This window comes from Acyrthosiphon pisum, chromosome X (genome assembly GCF_005508785.2).
Source record: "Acyrthosiphon pisum isolate AL4f chromosome X, pea_aphid_22Mar2018_4r6ur, whole genome shotgun sequence".
Lineage (NCBI taxonomy): Eukaryota > Metazoa > Arthropoda > Insecta > Hemiptera > Aphididae > Acyrthosiphon > Acyrthosiphon pisum.
Genome location: NC_042493.1, coordinates 39,938,519 through 39,954,816, shown reverse-complemented (window position 1 = coordinate 39,954,816; position 16,298 = coordinate 39,938,519). Strand labels below are relative to the sequence as shown.

Here is a 16,298-nt window from a genome sequence, read left to right as displayed (position 1 = left end):
TAATTTGGCAGACTCTTTTCTTTGAATTTAATTTTTTTGGTGTTATTTTCAATATGCAATATGCCGCATTCTTGTTGTGATATAATATTTTAGAATAAACATTAAAATTTCATTTTTACGTTCACTACATGGAAATATTAATAATCCGGAACTATTATCCAGAACATCATCAAACGTGTCCTCAAATACTGACGACTTGTTACAGTTTTTTGAAAAAGAATTTTCTATGGCTACAATTAGTTGATAGAAATGTTCATTAGGATGAATTAATTTTCCCTTTGATTTTATATTTGTAAAAGCTGCTTCAGATTTAAGATAAAGTATTTTTTTTCCCCTCTGATAATCCCGTACAGCCATTTACAGAGCATTTTCTCGGCATTTTCGCGAAAAATAAATAGTTATAATAGTTCGTAGTTTCGTACAATGTAGTACATTACATACTAATACATAATAACTAATGTAGGTGCGTATAAATGTAATAAACTATTATAAATAGAAATATGCATATAAATGCATGTGTAACAAATGCTAAATATTATCAATAGATAGAGCCACATTTGCTCATGTACTACAAGCGTTACATTGTGGTTCCGGCCACCCACCCACCTCCAATCTTTCGTTGCCAGTCCTGTATATCTTAGTCCGTGGTTTTTACACTCGATTTAAATAACGATAAACCGAAAATCTTCTTTTTGGTGAAATAAACTGTATAAAAATTATATTTAGGTATTTTTATATTTGTACATACCGACTAAACAAATAAATATTAATACAATTTTGCACAGTTACATTTGTATACTTGTACGATAATGAAATCATTTTGCGCCTAGATTTATCTATGATTTGGTGATGAGCACTCTAGTCTCTATAATCGTAATCGATTAGCTGATTTCTGAGTAGTGTGCAGTATCTACTATTCAGGAGACGGACGACAGTGCCATCTTCGCACGTCGTCGCAATGTTTATTATTATTAAGTACTTTATCAAGACATCTAATTTCGAGAATTAATTCCAGTATTCTAATTGTGGTGCCTGGGGGCGGGGTGAGATGGGTCATTCCAGTAAGCACTGTGCGAGCTGCCCCCACCTAGCTAGTAGAGCGGCTATATAAAACTAAAAAGTAAAAATTAACTAAGAAATTGCGCCCCAAAAATATTGCGCCCTAGGCACGTGCCTTGGTGGCCTATGGGTAAATCCGCCCCTGGATGTAGCAGACTTTTGTTGAATCCATTACTGAATCAGCATGTTTGTTTTTTTTCCTCACTAAAACTTTTGTTCTACCAGGACCATCTATAAAATTTGTCTCATCATAGTTGATAATGTTTTTCGGTGGTACATTTTCTAAACTTATTCAAGATTATTAAAATATTAATTGATGATAGTTCTTGAGACAGCGACTCGTGATCTTTTGATATTCTCAGATAGTCGTCTAGGTTTCAAAAGATCAGAATGTCTGTCTGAAAAACGTGAGTACCTACCACTCATCGCCAGGTTTATTATTTTGAAATATATTCAATTTTCGGCCAGCACAATCAAAGTAAGACTTGATCAATGTTTTAACTTCCTCCCTTTCAAAAGGGTAAACCCAATCAGATGCAAATAATATTTGCATCATTATTATATACTCTTTTTGACCTATTTATAGACATTTGAAATTTTGAAAGAAAAAATGTCTTATTTTTGATCAAACAATTTTCGCCGGGTCTAAAAAGCTTGAACAATTAATACAAGGTTCCTCATTAGTTTTTTTAATAGCAATTTTGAAATAATGTAAATATACAATATGTACGATTATTTTTTTTTTTGTAAGCATTTTAAGTACAGATTTTTACAAAACTAGTTAATATCTCGAATATTTGCAAATTTTTTTTGGTTAAAAATGTATATTAAAATGTTCAATTTTTAAAGGTAAGGATTGGAAATTTAAAACCAGATTTCTCATACTAATACAATTTCTCATTATTACAAGTGAAATGTCATAATCACATTTTTTTGCTGACTGGGACTGTAACAAAAAAATCTAAAAAACATACCTACCTATAAGCACAGTTTTTTTCATAGTAATTTTAAGTTGAAACTTGGACGAAATTAGATGTTTAAACGAAGATTAACGATAATCATTATTTCTTTATAATCCAAAAACATTATTCGTGGTGACTTATAACTTTTACTTATATTATTATATTTTATACATACAAAGAAGTTTTATCATGCAATGTTTTAAGCAAAATTTAATTCCACACATTATTTACTATTAGTAAAATAAATTACTTAAATAGGTAGTAGTAATATAAATCTATAATATCATCTATAATATCATCTATTTACCTATATTATGCTGCTGTAAGTATCATATGAAAATGATATAGGTATCGAAACTAAAGCAATTATTAATATATTACAAGTACAGTACTAAAAAAGATATTATACATATAACCATTAACCAAATAATATACATATATTTACGTGGGTATAAGAAAAAAATGCGATAGTTATAATTATTACTGAATGGTAAGATGTACCTAGCTAAAAGCTTATTTAACTAAATCAGTGACTGTGAATATCGTTTTAAGATGATAATAACTTGGTATTCATTTTTAGGAGGCTTGTTCTGGAGATGAACCTAATTGTAATATGTTAAAATATTGAATCTTGTAAAAATATTTTTTAGATTATAAATTAGTGAGATGGGGGGGGGGGGGTTGCTCCCCATGACTTAGTTCTAATATCCTAGCTATGAGGGTAGGTAGATATAAGTTATTGTTCATTGCCACACCTTAGTTCAGCGCCACTGCAATTAGACGTTATATAGATATACTTACACTATATATACTAACTGATATATACTAACAAAAAATACTCCATGTTTGGCTTTTCAAGTCAATTTTTAGTTTAATTAAAACATTGTATGAACAAATATAGGTTGGTTTGTCTTATGGTATGTCCAAATATCTACTGTTACCTACTACATAAGTCATAATTCAAAATTAACAATAAATACAGTAACAGATAAAAAAAACCAACATTTTTTCTTAATATTAATATATTGTCATCGAATAGTTATGCAGACGTATAAAATTATGTATATTTTCAACATCTTGAGTAGTCATACCAAAATTTGAAATACTCCCAAATGTGTTCAATACTGAACATTTCCTTATAAATTCGGTTATTATTGAATAATTCATCTGAAAAATAAACCATTAACACTAACAATAACTATCGATTTCTTCGATACGCTATGGCTATACTATCTACTGATCTACTTAGGTACTTGGTGTCTACTACAGAGATCAAAGGAAACAAATTCTCCGTATAGGTACCTACTTTTCTTAATTATTGGGAAAAACTTGATTGAAAGTTCGTCATAAGTTGTTCTTACAAAAATTAAAAAATTTAAGCAGATTGAAATCTATATTCGTTTAAAGTTTAAATTTTGACAATATTTGATATTCAAAAGTATATTTAATAGTGATTAATCCTCAAACGAGTTTCGTAATTTTGTTATTATTTAAAAAATATTAATCGTAGTCATATTTTTCCATACACAATAATGAAATCTTCAAAATATTTAGAATAGTTATTTTAAGTTATTAACAAGGATTTGAAATTTTTATAAATTTTTGATATTTAGGTACCAACTAGGTAGGTACTTATAAAATGCGTATTTTGCTTGTTCATAAAAGTTAGCATCAATAATATTGAGAAAACATATGCATAATTTTAATAATAAGCATCTGAAGTTCAAATTTTGAAAAACTTATCAAAATTATAAGAATTAGCAAATTATTTTATAGTTAAAAATTTAATTCAAAGTTTCTCAGAAGTTGTTTTTACATCAAAAAAATATTGATAAAACGTAAATTTTTGAAAGTAATAAAAATTAATTTTAATCAATTTATACCACAAACCTATTTACTCCAGTATAATAAGTTAATATGAGAGGTAACGACCATAGTAATATCTTTTGTAACACCATTGTAATATCTTTTGGTTTTCTTAATTTTACGGGTGTTTAACTTTAAAATTCTTAAACAGTATACAATGTTAAGAAGGTAATTACTAATACAGCATACTTACGATGTACGGTTGGATTAAAAAGTTTGGAATTCCGTTGGGAAGTACAAATACAATTTCTAATCGTTTCATCTGTTGACATATTAATGGTGGTGGAGTGATAAAAATGTTCTTCCAATATTCAGAATCTATTTCGTTAAATATCTATAGGTATATTTTTAAAATTGTAATATTGCTATTATGACATTTATTTTAATTCAATAGTAAATTAATATAATTAATATCTTATACTTGTAACTCTTCTAAGGATGGACAGCCGTGAAATAAAAACCAAGTTTTGGTTTCTTCAAATGGTGCTTCCATCTTTACTGTTTTTAAATATTCAAATTTTCCAGTTGGTTTTATATTTATATAAAGTGACATGGAGACAATATCTAATATTATCAAATTTGGACAACCACTTTGTAATAATGCTAGATCAAAGCTGATATCTAAAGACTGTAAATAACTCTCATTAGCTACATAAAATATAATTATTTTTGTAGTAAGTTGTATAATTATATAATTATTATTCATCAAAATAAAATGTTGTTTGATAAAAACACACATTTTTATTACTTTTATATAGCAATGCTAAATTATAATTGATGTAGGTAAAACCTTAATAAATTATTATAATTTTATATTTTATATTTTAGAAACTATGAAAAATATACTATATAAAATATATTTAAATGGCTTGAAAAATACAAATAGATGATTTGCGTAAAATAATGCAATTGTGTATTATAGAAGAATACAAAAATAAATAGATAGGTTACATATGAAAAAAAATTTATATTTTTTTGAAAGAATTTATGAAGTATATTTATAAGATTTAAAATGTCCAAATATTTTATTAAAACTAAATTACTTATGTACCTATGGGTATAAAATGCCAGATCCATATTTTTTTCCGCTACAAATATATACTATATCCTTACTCACTAATAATTAAAATAGTATGTACAGCTGTACAAAGTAAAACTTCGTATTTAGAAAGGTGATGTTTGAATCGAATATTAACTTGTTTATTTTGAAATAATGAAATGATGTGTAAAATAATTAAATTCACAGCCTATTATTACACATTACACATACTTCGTATTTGTCTATTAAAATAAAGATTTACTTAAATGTTAACTTACTACACTTTTAATTGTTAGTTCAGAAAGATTTTGAATGTATCCATTTTTACAAAACAATTGAAAGTATTCAATTGTATTTTCTACGTATAATGTCAACGAATTCAGTTTATTCCAGAACTTCATTAATAGTTGGTGGTTTATATTATTTAATGGTTCATAACTTCGCGTTAATGTTGTATTAAGATTTTTTAAATGTGGTAAACATTCACTCATAGTGTTTATTTCATCACAAGTTATATCCCAATCAGTTAAAGTAATCGATTCTAGATTAAATGTCTTCGGCTTAATTATTTCATTCCATACGGTCATAATTATTTTCTTTATATTCCTATAATGAAAACAAAACTATTCAATAATGTATTTTATTAAATTTCAAATATTTATTTGTATCTTGAAATTTTTTTTTTACTTTGTATTTTATTTTATAAATTTAGCCCATAAAAAAAAACATTAGTTATAAGTTATATTATGTACATTGTACACTTATTATACATCATAACATAGATGATATACCATTTTCCGGGCCATCCTAGATGTTTTAGGCTCTGGATACAAGATAAAATAAAAATCCATCCTATATTATTAGATTTAGTGTACTGCAATCGTATTTCTTCTAATGTAAAACAAACTGTGTTTAATATTTGTCGATTTTCAACTATACATTTTAAAAATGCGTATACTTGAATCTCTGACCCATTCAGCATATCATTTTGAAAGGTATTTAGCTCCTAAAATATCAAATTTTTCATTAACTTTTAAATTTATAATGTTGTATGCTGAGACATTTTAAAATATAATTAAAATTATGATAAATATATGATAGATTTATGATAGATATTTTGATGACGGAAAAGGACAAGGTACATGTTGTACTTATGTACTTTAAATAAAAAGCTTTTGATGCCATCAGTTGTTATAGTTGATGAACATGAAACATCCAACATTTTTAAGCATTTTGAATTTTGGCCAATAGCAATTAAAATTGAATCGTCACATTGATAGGTCAGCTGAAGTTGCACTAGATTACTTGCTAAGCCTTCCTCAAAACACTTGCACAAAATATTCATTGAGCATTGTATACTATTCATACAGACATTCCATCTACTGCAATTTTTCTAAAACCAGTTAAGTTGTGAAATAATATTATTATGTTTATAGAGTTATCTTGAACGTTTCATTGACACCTTATACTCACATAAACGTATACGAGATTCATAAATAGTTTAGTAATTTTGGGACGATACGTCCAAAGATATGACACGAAAGACATCAATAGTGGTAAATCTTTTTCCAAATCGTTAATGCATATAGGTGGCACATACTTGATTGTCTTGTCAAAAAGGGCGACTGAAAATGGCACCCAATAACTAAGTGGGTAAATGGGTCTGCATATTTTACCATCATATTTTGAAAACCTGGTGAATTTTAACTGTTGTTTATTAATTATTATACTTAAAACTTTAACAATATAGCTTCATAAATTACCCGTAACATAAGAGATCTGTTCTTAAACTTCCTGGTAGATGTTCAATAAAGAACATTCTCCATTTGTATGCTTTTTCTTTTATACTCTCTTCATTTAGCCTAAGAATTTCGTGAATTTCCTTCTTGGCTAATTCTTCTAACGATACTACATCACTACAAAGTGGCATAATGTAAATAATGCGATAAGCTACGAGAAAAAATATATACAGAACAATAAAAAATATAATATGGTTATTATAATAATAACACAGTTTGTAGTTTATTTATAGTGATTAATTGTAGCCAAAACATAATTATTATAATAGACATATAATATTCTAGAATAAAAACTTATTTATAAATATTACCTACCAATATAGTTAACTTTATAGAATGAAAACTTAAATAGTTAATGCAATTTAATACTATCGTTAAATGGATAGTGAAATTCGCCCATAATAATAATAATTTTATTTCTATTATAATAAATTAGTATCTAATTACTACGACACTTTTGAAAAAGAAGTAATAATTTATTATTGCTGGATTTGTTGTGCACAAATTAACTTCTGTTCTTAGGTGTGAACCATGTTTAACAGCTTTATGTGCTGTAAATAAATAAGATTTCATGAATTCATTGATTAAATTAAAACAAAATGGTGGTAATAAAAGTGGATTGATCAGTATTTTTCTCCAACACCATTTTTAATTTGTTTTGTATAGCTATATAGCTATGTCAGTTTCATTTTTAGATTTTTGAATTTTCTGTCGTAAATCGAACATTATTTTTATAGTCTTTTAGCGGCCAATCCGAAGTTTCTAAACGGTTGATAGACTCGGGCAATAAGCTAAAATAAGTTTTTATATAAATTAAATTAAATTTTAGAGTTTGATTTTTGATCAAATCTTGGGCTTAAACTATGGCTTCTTCTCTACTCAATTTTTTAAAAAAATTTTAGATAGAACTCAAGTGTTCACAGTAATATAAAAATGCGTTTATCCATGTTTCCCACCTAGTTATCACAGGGTTAGGTGGTAAAGGTGAATCGGGTGCAAAAGTTTTAAAAATATTAAGAGTACGAGATTGAGCTTTTAAAAATACTTTCTTCATTTTTGATATAAATTCGTCTACTAAAGGGAAATATTTTCTTATTTCTTCTGATTTACTTTGTCACCATCTGATTAATCGTGACGTCGGGATCATAGATTCAATAGATTAAACGTACAATATCTATGATGAGACAGTAAAAAATATAATTAAAAATTAATTAACTTTAATTACTAAAAAGATTAAAAACTTTTTTGGGAAATAACACACTAAGTGTCATTTTGTCTAACATTTTTTTGTGGGTTCAAACTTAATACAATTGTCATTGAAGGTGGTTTTAATCAACTGTTTTGAGTGCAAAACACCACTTATAAGTATTTATTAAAACAATACTTTACAACAAACTAAGTCATTAAGCAATCATATAAGTTATTACCTTTCGAAAAAATCTTTTCTACAAATATTATTATCTACTATTTCTTTATCGTCGATGTGCATCATAACTTTAGCACCTAAATACAAGTTTCTATCAGTGACTTGATATTGGCCATTTTTCGGATTAACATCTGCAAGATTTCGTGTAAAATATTCTCGTTTCAAGAAACACAACAATATATCTTGATAAAGTTCAATAACCATATCATGAAGATCAGTTATCACAACTTTTTTGGTTTGAAAATTAATAAATCTAAGAATAAATACAAAAGCAAATAACATAAAAGCAGTTAATGCAAAATACACAAGCATACAATTATTAATCAAACCTTGTGAACTTTAGTAATATTTATTCCAAGAAGTAAAAATAGTTTTCTGAATGGATTATTTAAAGCATTGTAAATATGTTCTGCACATAGTAAGCGCAGATTTAACCAAATGTCAGTTAAATATAATTTTAGTGCTTGCCGTTGTTCAAGAATCCTTTCAACAACTAAATTTAAAGACAACCAACGAGCTTGAAATGGGTGCAATATTTTGTGAGGCTCAACTTGCAAGAATGATTTAAACTGTAAATATTTAGTTTGTCCTTTAAAGCTACTTTTAAAAAAATTAAAACATTTTTAGCATAATCTTCATAGTTTCGAAGAAGCTATTTGCAAGCCTCACTTGCACATAAATGTGCAGAGTGGCAGACACATTTAAGAACGAAAATACCCCGAAATTTTTCTTTAAAACAAGATGCAACAGAGTTTGAAGCACCCATCATTACATTACAATAACCGGATCCAAACCCAATAATATTAGATTCAGAAATGTTAAATTTCGAAAATGATTCTATCAACAATTTAAATAGTCTCTCGGCTGTAGCTATACATGTATTTTCAGTGTAAACGGGATGTCAATCCCAAAATTTACTCTACAATTTCAGTTTTTTGATTAAAATACCTGTATTAAAAAATAACAAACATAATATAATAGGTATTTCATTGTATTATTATGTACATTTACCTTACAACAACACATGATGTATTAACAGATGAAAATATATCTGTAGACTCATCTGTTAAGATGCTGAATTTTCTTGCTTTTAAAATATCTGATAGCTCTTCTTTTGTTGTTACACCAATTACATTTTTTACTATTACACTAGTTTTAGTTCTTTTCATATTTATACCTTCAACAATTTTTGAATCAGGAAAACATTCTTTAAATAAATCAGGTAAATGATTTGCAGCTAAAAAAGGAATATTATGCTCTGCCATAAATGCAGACAATTTGATTTCGGCTCGTTGAAACATTAGTTTTAGTTGAGTGTTCGCATCATTCTGAATAAATGAAGAAATCAGGTTTTGTTTTTTTGTACCAACAGCTTCCATCTGTTTATGCTTAATCCCTTTTGCATGTGATTTTAAATTTGTCAGTTCAGCTACCATGGTAGTCCTACATTGATTACAAGCTGCTTTAAAAGGATCTTTATCCGGCATCAACCAATTTATCATCTCCGGCAAGATACACCATTCTTGATGAAATATTTGTTGTCGGTGAAGTGTTTTTCTTTTTTTGGGATTTGGACCTCCTATGTTAACTGGGTCGTCTTCAAAGTCACTCATTACGAAAATAATAAATTACAGTAAACTCTAGCAATAATAGATGCAGATTTACATATACTTTCATCTGAAGAATGAAAGATATGTAAAGAGTTGTGCCTTGTACTCAAACCATTTGATGAAGTCACAAAATTAGTAAGTGGAGAGAACTCTATGTGTGCTTCTATGGTTATTGTTTTGAGCAAAGAATTAGCTGATGTATGTGAAAAATTGAAAAATAAGCCTTTTGATTCTTCAGTGAAGGGAAATATTAAAGTTCTACAAGATGGCATCAATTATCGATTCTCTGATTTAGAAATGAGCAATACCTTAAGAATGGCAACGTTCTTGGATCCGAAATTCAAACATTATGCTTTAACCAAATCGTTAGGAGATCAAACAAAAACAAAAGTAATAAACGCAGTTGCAGAACATATAAGAAATAACTCAAATAATACCGAAACATTACCTTCAGTTCCAATTGAAGAAAGAGATGAATGTTGTATTTGGAATAATTTTGATTCAATGACTTCAGCAATAACACGTCAGGGCACAAATACGTCAAAAGCGATCATTGAAGTAAATAGGTACATTGATGACAACATATTACCACGAACAAATGATACGTTTAGTTGGTGGAGGGATACAGTTACAATTACCCTAATTTAAGTACGATTGTTAAAGAAAAATGTTGCGTGGTAGGATCATCTGTTTCTTGTGAACGAGTGTTTTCAAAAGCAGGTTTTGTCATTAGTGAACGCCGTAATCGTCTTAAACCCAGTAAAGTGAACCAAATTTTATTTTTGAATCACAATTATAAGTTGTTTTGAAATGTGAATTATTTGTTATTGTTACTACCTAATTATTATTAGTATAAGATAAAAAATAAAATAAAAAGTAATTTTATTGATTTTAAATATTTTATGAAAATAAAATTGTATTTAATGTTAATTATTATTAGTATAAGATAAAAAGTAAAATAAAAATTAATTTTATTGATTTTAAATATTTTATGAATATAAAATTGTATTTAATGTTATCACTTTATCACAGAACAAAACAATAGATGTTATCTATTTTAATTTTTATATTTGAACATAACCTAACAAAATCGCCACTTGCAGTGAGAAACTGCCTTCTCTATACTTAAAAGACCGCGACTACTTGCGTAGTTAGGGCACTATAGATACAGGTATGCTATGCCGCCATTTTGCGACTAATAATGTTATGTGAATTTGAATTTCTCCCCCTTTATTTTATCATTTTATCATTGATAAATGAGTCGCAAAATGGTAGCATAACATACCCATTCTATGTATCTATAGCCGTGGTAGAGCCTTAGCGTAGTATGATTTAACCTACAATTTTAACCATTCTTCTATTATCTATGTGTAAACATCACGATTTAAGATATGGCTTATGTCACGGTTATAGTATATATCTATAGTTATATATCTTAAACCGTGATTTTTATGTATCTATTATCTAATCATTAACCAGTGCCAACCTCTAAAAACACTAGTCACCTAAGTCACCAGTCACCATTAATTTTCCGCAATTGTCGCAGTGACTAAGGCTGCGTGTACATTGGCGAGCGGCGAGCGTCGAGCGGCAGCGTCAGTGGTGGCGACGCTCGGCGAGCGGTGAGCGGCAATGTGTATACATTGAGGAGCGTTATTTTTCAGCGGCATGCTGTTTTTCATTCAACGACAAATATACATTTACAAAATACGTAAAGGTGGTGGCACACCTAAAAAAGGAGTCCCTCACCCCTAACAGGGCCATACTCCTCTGCCAAGCTCGTGGTGCAATTGGCAAAACAAGCTAACGATACGCGCTCTGGTAGCATAATTCTCAACTAGCCGATTCGGGATAAATATTGTGTTTACATTGCAATTTCCATTGAAAAGGTGGTCGTTTTAAATTTTTCTAGAGTTGTTAATTAAGCTTATTCAGCTAAATTAAATATTAAATAATAAACTTTATTGTGTTGTTTAATTAATCAATCTTTAAGTAAGTACCTACTTATTCATAATAATATTAAATATTAATTCTTATTTGAAGTAAACTGTATGTATGGACTATGGATTAATAATGAAATGCATATTTACAGAAATGACTTCAAAAAGTACTACGAAAAAAAGCAACAATTATTGTTCCGTATTTGGATGCTGCTCTTACTATTCAACTAACGAGGATATTAGTTTTCATCTTATACCGAAAAGCAACGACCCAAAAGTGTTGCTAAAAAACAAATGGGGACAAGAAGAACTAGTTGACCGCCGTAGAATGTGGGCTATTTTATTACGGTTTTCGAAAGAAGCATTATTGAAAAAACATATTGTAGTTTGTTCAAAACATTTTACCTCAGAAGACTTCTTACCTTCAGGTTAGTAACATATGTAGTTACTATTTATTTTTATGGTGTTCAAATGAATAGATTATTTTTTTTAATATTTTATTTGTAAGTTGATGAATAATCTACCTAATTGAATAATGAATATTTTTAAACTACCTAGGCAGTTGAACATTGTATGGCTTAGGCACATTTTTAATAATAATTTTCAAATATTTGTATTATACATTAGGTAGTTGTTTGTATGAAATATTGAAGTCCACTGTATGCATACTATGTGTTACTTATTATACATATTTTTAATATGTAGTACTATTTTCCTTTCAGTGTTAAGTTAGTATAAAATATAGAAATATAGTTAGAACAACTTTATCTACTTGCAGTTTATATTATTATTGGTAATAATTATTATATGTATAAAAAATAATTTACTTTTTTAGGACAAAATAACAAACGCAAAGGTCTTAAACCCATGGCAATTCCATCACAAAATTTGCCCAAGTCGTCTGTATTGCTTCATTCGCCCAAGAAAAGATCATATCCTAAAAACAAATGTTCACCAAGAAACCAACTAGAATCAGAATGTGAAGTGAGTGAATTTTTATCATTGACATTACATTTCATTTGAATAATAACAAATATAAATATAATTATTTTACATTTTAGTTGCATGTGCTAAATTCAGATGGGGATGAGAGCTGTTTGGAGTTTGTTGGTCAAACAATGCCAGACGATTCTAATGAAAATGACCATGTTAATACTTTGGAGTGTAATGTACAAGATAACATAACTGCTAATAAAATTCTCAGAGAACTTAAAAGTACAGGAACACAAGTAGCAATTGGAGATATAAAAACTTCATTTCTATCATTCATAGACACAGTGAAAAAACTGAATACCATGACTGGCATTTGTTCTTTTGAAATTTTAAATGAGATAATAGCCTTACATATGACATATTTTCCAGATAAAAGACAACATACATTATGTCTTAAAGAACGCATTGTTATGGTATTTGTTAAATTCAAGCAAGGTTTATCTTTTGCAATTTTGAGTATTTTATTCAATGATTTTTCTGCAGAAAGTTATAGACTAATTTATAATTCTTTGATTCCTCAACTGGCATATATATTTAAATCTTTGATCTATTGGCCTTCTAGGCAAGAAAATTTAAGTAATACACCCCATTGTTTTGAACAGTTTAAAGATGTGCGAGTTGTATTAGACTGTGCAGAAATATCATTGCAAAGACCTAAATGTTTGACTTGCCGTATAAAGTGCTATAGTAACTACAAGTCTACATTTACATTAAAATTTTTGATAGGAATTTCTCCAGGTGGTCTTATAACATATATCAGTAAGCCATATGGTGGTAGGGCTTCTGATAAAGCCATATTTGACCAAAGCAATCTTATTGAATTAATGCAAAAGCCTGATGCTGTTATGGTTGACAAAGGTTTTTTGATTGATGATATTTGTAAAAAAAAAAATATAACTATAATAAGACCACCTTTCCTTAAAAATCAAAAGCAATTTTCTATGGAAGATGCTTTGTTGTCTAAAAATATCGCTAAAGCTCTAGTTCACATTGAACGAATTAATCAGCGAATAAAAACTTTTAATATTTTTTGTCATACCTTTCCATGGGCTCATATACATTTAGCTTCGGACATAATGACAATAATAGGTGGTTTATGCAATATAAGCCCACCAATATTTTCATTAGACAAATTTACTTCCTAAACAATTTGATATAGTATAAAATAATATGTAAAATGTAATATAATATTATGTTTAATTTAATATAATATAATACATTATAATAATTGTATATAATATTTAAAATGTTAGTTTCACTCACATCCTACCTACTTAATTTGTAATTAAGAACATTTTAATGTTAACTAATATATATTGTTAATTATACATACTTCATGTATTAATCTTTCAAAATAAATAACTTTTAAACTACAAAACAAGTTTTTACAATAATCTTCATCGTATATTACTTTTAACACTGCATTTTTATTTTCATAGCTACTGTGTACTATAAAGTCACATTCCTTAACATTTAATAAAACAATGCCCATTTGTACTTGTGCATAGTAACAATGGTTTTTTTTTAAACTCAATGAACCATTTGGGTGTTTTACAATGTATTTTAAACTATTTAAAAGATCTTTTATTCCAAGTTTTTTACCATCAAAAGGACATTTGATTTCTATAATTTTAATGGGTACAAAATATTCATCAATGATGACTCCATCTGGACTATAACCTAACCAAGGATTGTTAACGTCAATCACTAAACCACACTCTAAAATATTTGTATTAAATTCTTTTGAATACAAATCTCTGGCGATGTTTTCATATTGTAAACCATATTTAACAAACTTATTTGTGAATAGTTTCGGCCAAAAATATCGACTGGCTTTCAAAGCCCATTGTTCATCTGTTTTGAAAGTTTTATTAAAGGTATACAGCCCATAGCATCGACTTCCTGTGATTCTGTACTGCCGACAATGGTCCCAAAAAGATTTGTCTTTTTGAGATCGATATAATACTTCATAAAAATCAGTTGATAACTTAGAAAATGATACCTTGCAACAATCACCCATATTCATGACTGGGTAGTTTTGCAAATACACTGACAAAGGATGCGATGACACATTCAGCTTGGACAGCTGTGTGTTTTCTGCCAATATCACTGATGATTGGTTAGTTGGCAAATGATGACCCAAGGAATGAAGAGCAATTGCTGAAGTTGGTGCAGCAGCTATGAATCTTGACCTAAAATTTGTTTTTGTAGTAATTATTAATTTATAAATTTATAAATAAAAAATAAACATATCACCTAATTGTATCTGCATCATCGTCAACAGAATTTGAATCGACAACATTTTTTTTATAACAGTCAAATGTATCAATTGGTAAAGGTTTATAATGAGTTAACGTAGGTTCCTTTAATTTTGACCACTGACATGTTATGTCAGTTGATGACAAAATTTCCAGATCAGCAACTGAATTTCTGAAATCAACAATAGTAGGTAATTGATAATTACATGTAATATTCAATGTTTTATTGAATTCCATTTGAACTAAAAATATTTTTAAACATTCACTTTTAATCAATGTCAAAATAATTGATTTTTTTCCATTTGAAAGTAATTTTTTTGTTTAAGAAACTTGAATTATTGCTTCTAAATTCCAATGCATGTTTAAAATTTTGAATAATAATGCAAACAATTACCTGTTAAGAAACAAAAGTATTGCAACAACGTGCTTACAACACTCAGAAGCTCCTGCTTTGCAACTGCATTTGAATTTTATAATTTCCACTTCAGGCTTCGTTAGTTCACCAAAAATTGAATGGGGCATATCTTGTAAATGTGATGTTTGAACAATTAATGCACTAATTTGTGTGACACTAGCCTAAAAACCAAAATATTTTCATAGTACATAATATTATTTACATAAAATTTGTAATTACATAAACATAGCTGATGTCATATTTACCAATTCAATTTTACCACATAATACAATCTGTTTGCTTTTTAATATTTGTTCTCCTTCTATTGCACTACGAGAATTAAAAGTGCAATTTGCATAAGTAAATATTTTTAACAGTGACAAAGACATGATTACACATTATTATTAAGCACTGTATTTTATATAAAATTATACTTACTCACTACATACAACATACTACAGTTGAACCTTTAAAATAGCAGCATATATTTAGCCATATAAAATAGGTAATAGCGCGGGAAATACGTCCCGACTCGGTGCGGTGCGGTACCCCCACGACCATTGTACCAACAGCGCGCCCCGGGTTATTTTGTGTTGCCAATACACGCAAAACATACGGCGCATTACTATGATCATACCTACCCGTAGTTAGGGGCGGTGAAAGGTGACCGACCAATAGACGGGTGTCACCTCCCGCCACCAATGCCTGTCACACGAGCTCACACCGGGAGCAGTCAGATCGCCGGTCTTTCATCCCGCCGAGACACCTTCACTGCGGAAATACCGTCAAAGCTGCCGGTTCCGACAACGACCACGCAGAGAAGGAGGGTAACCAGTCAACAGCGGACCTGTCAACAATCAGCGGACCCACACACGGACTCGAGTCTCAAGGCTGGGCAAGTTAACTATTTTTTTTAACTCGTTAAGTTAAGTTAATTTTGAAAAATGTAAGT

The 16,298-nt window shown here is 28.7% G+C and overlaps 1 protein-coding gene across 1 annotated transcript; it reads right to left on the bottom strand.

Annotated features, from left to right (window-relative positions):
* Nucleotides 1-3,038: 3,038 nt before the first annotated feature.
* Nucleotides 3,039-6,893, bottom strand: LOC100569747. The gene is made up of 8 exons (XM_016800477.2): nucleotides 6,690-6,893; nucleotides 6,400-6,619; nucleotides 6,086-6,319; nucleotides 5,718-5,932; nucleotides 5,205-5,532; nucleotides 4,309-4,515; nucleotides 4,081-4,221; nucleotides 3,039-3,188 (listed from the first exon to the last, which is right to left on the bottom strand). The coding sequence occupies exons 1-8, from the start codon at nucleotides 6,854-6,856 to the stop codon at nucleotides 3,039-3,041; spliced, it is 1,662 nt and encodes a 553-aa protein (XP_016655966.1). The 5' UTR covers nucleotides 6,857-6,893.
* Between the last annotated feature and the right edge of the window lie 9,405 nt (nucleotides 6,894-16,298).